General features: G+C 37.1%; 2 protein-coding genes across 2 annotated transcripts; both read left to right on the plus strand.

Annotated features, from left to right (window-relative positions):
• Positions 1 to 1,018: 1,018 nt before the first annotated feature.
• Positions 1,019 to 1,639, plus strand: LOC106879270 (uncharacterized). Its single transcript, XM_014928766.1, has one exon. It carries the CDS (start codon positions 1,019 to 1,021, stop codon positions 1,637 to 1,639), a length of 621 nt encoding a protein of 206 aa, XP_014784252.1.
• A 395-nt stretch (positions 1,640 to 2,034) lies between these two features.
• On the plus strand, positions 2,035 to 2,646 carry LOC106879271 (uncharacterized protein K02A2.6-like). The gene has a single exon (XM_014928767.1). It carries the CDS (start codon positions 2,035 to 2,037, stop codon positions 2,644 to 2,646), a length of 612 nt encoding a protein of 203 aa, XP_014784253.1.
• Positions 2,647 to 3,809: the final 1,163 nt, after the last annotated feature.

Below are 3,809 nucleotides of genomic sequence, written 5' to 3' on the forward strand. Positions count from 1 at the left end.
AAATGCTCCTTCCTGCTACTGGATATGCATCAGGAATTCCATAGTATCAGTAGAATTTATATAAGCAAACAAATGATAGAAAACGGAATTAACGACATTCAGGAAAAAATCGCTTCAATTGTTTCGACAGATTTTTTACACCCGTAGTACATTAGTAAAATGTTGCGTAATCATTATCATGCATTCAGGGTATAAAATACGCCTCCACAGGTGATTGTTTAAATAAGTCCTCCGTTAGACCTTACTCCGTTTTACTCCGTGTGAGAGTGCATACCCAAAGAATATCGTTCATTCTATTTTCGGTCATTTATTTATATAAGGCTTAGCGGTATTTCGTCTGTCCCTACGTTCTGACTTGAAATTCCACCAGCCTTTCAAACGTTTGATAAAATAAGTACCAGTTGAGTACTAGGGTTGATGTAATTGACTTAACTACTACTGCGTATGAGTATAAAAACTGCACCCCTTTGCCAAGGCATATCGAGCCAGTGCGATATAGTAGGCTCATCAAACTAGTATAATCTCAAGCTCAAATTTACGGCTTCCATATCGGACCATGGTTGGTGGAGAAAATATGCATATATGGGTGGGTAATATATATATATGTGTGTGTATGTGTGTGTGCGTGTTATGGGGATAATAATAATAATACCCCTTCCATGCGACGAGTGGTATGTGCTAGTCGTCACAAATACTGTAACGTAGTAAGTCGTGTCGCCGAGAAGTCAGCCATAGATAGTCGTGTCTTTACTTGTCTAACTAACTATAGTGCTGTACCGGAGTGGGCGTTATAACAGTCTGACATTGGATTACAACAGTGGTGACGAGGAGTTAAGAAATTCACGAGGATTAAACAAACTCACAAGGTATACAAAATCGTAAAATTTTGGAAGAACTGTTGACCAGTTTGCTCGAGTTGCAAAAAAAAAAAAGCAACTACAAGAAGAAGAAGAACAACAACAACAACAATTCCTATTACAGCAACAAATGTTCCAATTAATGAATAAGTCGTCCAAAAATGCTGAAAAAGATGTTCTCGCCAGATTATGTTGCAAACTCAATAACCGAATTTAAGTATGAACCAGACGAGGGAGTTACCTTCGAGGCGTACTATAGAAGATATGAACAGATCTTCAATAAAGAGTGCAAAGATTGGGATGAAGATATGAAAACGCATCTAATCTTAAGAAAACTCGCAGGAGAATACGAGCATTACAGCAATTACGTACTCCCGAAAAAACCTTCTGACATAAACTACAGAAACACAATAGACATATTGTGTAAAATTTTTAGCGAGAAAAGCTCGTTTTTCAATACATGCAGGAAATGTCTGAACTTAGAAAAGAACAACGAGGAGGACTACATCACATACGCTAGTAGAGTTAACAGAGAATTTGTAAGGTTCAAACTGGACGAGTTAACGCCAGACATGTTCAAGTGCCTGATATTTACTCAGGGACTAACTGCAGAAAAAGACGCAAAGGTAAGAACAAGAATTCTCGTTAAACTGGAAGAAAACCAAGTTGTAACCTTACAATTGTCAGAAGAATGTGAAAGAATAGTAAAGCACGACATAGAGAAAATTGAACATAAAGACTGCTCCCGAGTGAAACAAGATGTCGTCGAAAGGAAATGGTAATGTGACGAAGAGGAAATTCGTAAATGTAAAAATTGAAAATATAAGAGTAAATATGCAGTTAGTTACTGGAAGTGACATTACCATTGTGAATGGAGAAAGCTGGAAGTATATCGGTAAGCCAAAATTAAGTAAATCTACGAAAGTAGCACACGGTGTTACGGGTAAAAGATTGTATTTTGTAGGTGAATCTGTGTGTAATGTAACATTTCGTGATCAAATGAAAACGGCAAAAGTATGCGTTAAAAATTCAGTAAACTTGTTCGGCATAAAGTGGATGAAACTATTGAAATTGTGGAATGCACCCATAAGTGTTTTGTGTGGGAATAAAGCTGGTTCAATCGAAGTTTCGAATGCACCTGAAGGATTGAAACGAAAAGTAAAACATTTATTCCCAGATGTTTATTTCGGATGAACTGGGCTGCTGCACGAAAACGAAGGCAAAAATTATCGTAAAACAAAGTGCAACACCAATATTTAAGCCAAGACGTAATGTACCGTTCGCGGCACTAGAACAAGTAAATAAGGAACTTGAAAGCCTAGGAATAATCGAAAAGACGGACCACTCAGATTGGAGAGCGCCTACGGTCTACGTAAAAAAGAAAAATGATAAGTTACGAGCTTGTACAGATTTTTCAACGGGATTAAACGATTGCCTAAACTCACATAACTACCCGTTGCTGAGTCCTGAGGAAGTGTTCGCAAAATTGAATAGAGGGAAATTCTTCTTAAAATCAGACCTCTCGGAGGCATACTTACAAATACAAGAAGAATACGCACACTTATTAGTCATTAATACACACCATGGCTTATTTAAATTGAAGCGGCTTTCCTTCGGTGTAAAAGTTGCTCCTTCCGTATTTCAACAAATAATGGATACAACACTGGCGGACTGTGATTTTGCTATCGCCTATTTAGACAATATCCTAAAACAAAAAAAAAGCGAATCACACGAACATGTAGAACGCGTTAAAATGGGTATTCGGAAAGATAAGAGAATATGGCTTTAAGCTAAGTGAAGTAAAATACGAGTTCTTTTTGAAAAAAATTAAATACTTGGGCCAGATAATAGATAAAAACGGACGTAAACCGGATCTATCCAGAGCAACTGCGATAAGAAAAAATGTGCCCGCGCCGAATAATGTGACTATGTTACAAGCATTTTCGGGATTAGTAAATTACTGACAAAATTTATATTCATTATTTACATTATTTACAATTGACGGATATTTGTCCTCATCTTGTTTGTTGTCAACACAACGTTTCGACTGATATACCCTCCAGCCTTCATCAGGCGTCTTGTATGAACCGTTTAAGGGACCAGCGAAATCAATGTGTAGTCTTGACCACGGAAGATCTACTTTTGACCAAAGTTCACTTTTTATCGTCGGTAATTTTGCTGCTAGAGCACATCTTATGAATTCTTTCACTAAATTTTCAATTCCTCTATCCATTTTTGGCCAGTACACGTAGTTACGCATTAAAGCGGGGGGCTGGGTGGGTATATCAGATGTGTCACCAGCGGAGTTGATGTTTGCGAGGAAAATAAAATCAGTCTTCGACAAATTGCTACCTGGTAAGAAAAGAAAAATTGCAATGGATAATACAGTAAGATATTTCAAAATTGGTGAAAATGTATTTGTTAGGGTATATAAAACGGAAAACAAAGCTGGGAAGACGGCGTGATTACCAAATGCATAGGAAAAATGCTATACTTGGTAAAAGGAAGAAGATGGCTATGCAAGAGACGCATAAATCAACTGAAAAAAAGATTCGTTGAGAGCGAACCCATGAGAATGAAAGAACCAATGGAATGGTTATGATACTTTTCAAGTACCAGCGCCACTACAAATAATTGAACACAGACGCATACTCAAAAGAAAATTTACGGAGTTCCTGGAAGTGGATGCCAAACGAAAAGAATTTTAAATTTGTAACTGTATGAAAAAAAAACCCTCAAAAAAGGGAGGTTGGGTGATGTAAAAATTATCAATAAAAGGAAATAAAATTACACTCCCTGAGAAAAAAAATTAAAAGGAAAGATGTTATGGGGATAACAACAACAACAATAATAATAATAATGGAACACACCTCCCACGTGACGAGTGGTATGTGCGAGTCGTCGAGAAGTTGATCATAGATAGTCATGTCTTTACTTGTCTAACTATACAGC

The sequence above is a fragment of the Octopus bimaculoides genome, chromosome 3 (genome assembly GCF_001194135.2).
Source record: "Octopus bimaculoides isolate UCB-OBI-ISO-001 chromosome 3, ASM119413v2, whole genome shotgun sequence".
Taxonomy (NCBI): domain Eukaryota; kingdom Metazoa; phylum Mollusca; class Cephalopoda; order Octopoda; family Octopodidae; genus Octopus; species Octopus bimaculoides.

Excerpts from the sequence above, each read along its gene's own strand:
- LOC106879271 (XM_014928767.1), top strand. The coding sequence starts at position 2,035 with ATGTTTATTTCGGATGAACTGGGCTGCTGCACGAAAACGAAGGCAAAA.
- LOC106879270 (XM_014928766.1), top strand. The coding sequence starts at position 1,019 with ATGCTGAAAAAGATGTTCTCGCCAGATTATGTTGCAAACTCAATAACC.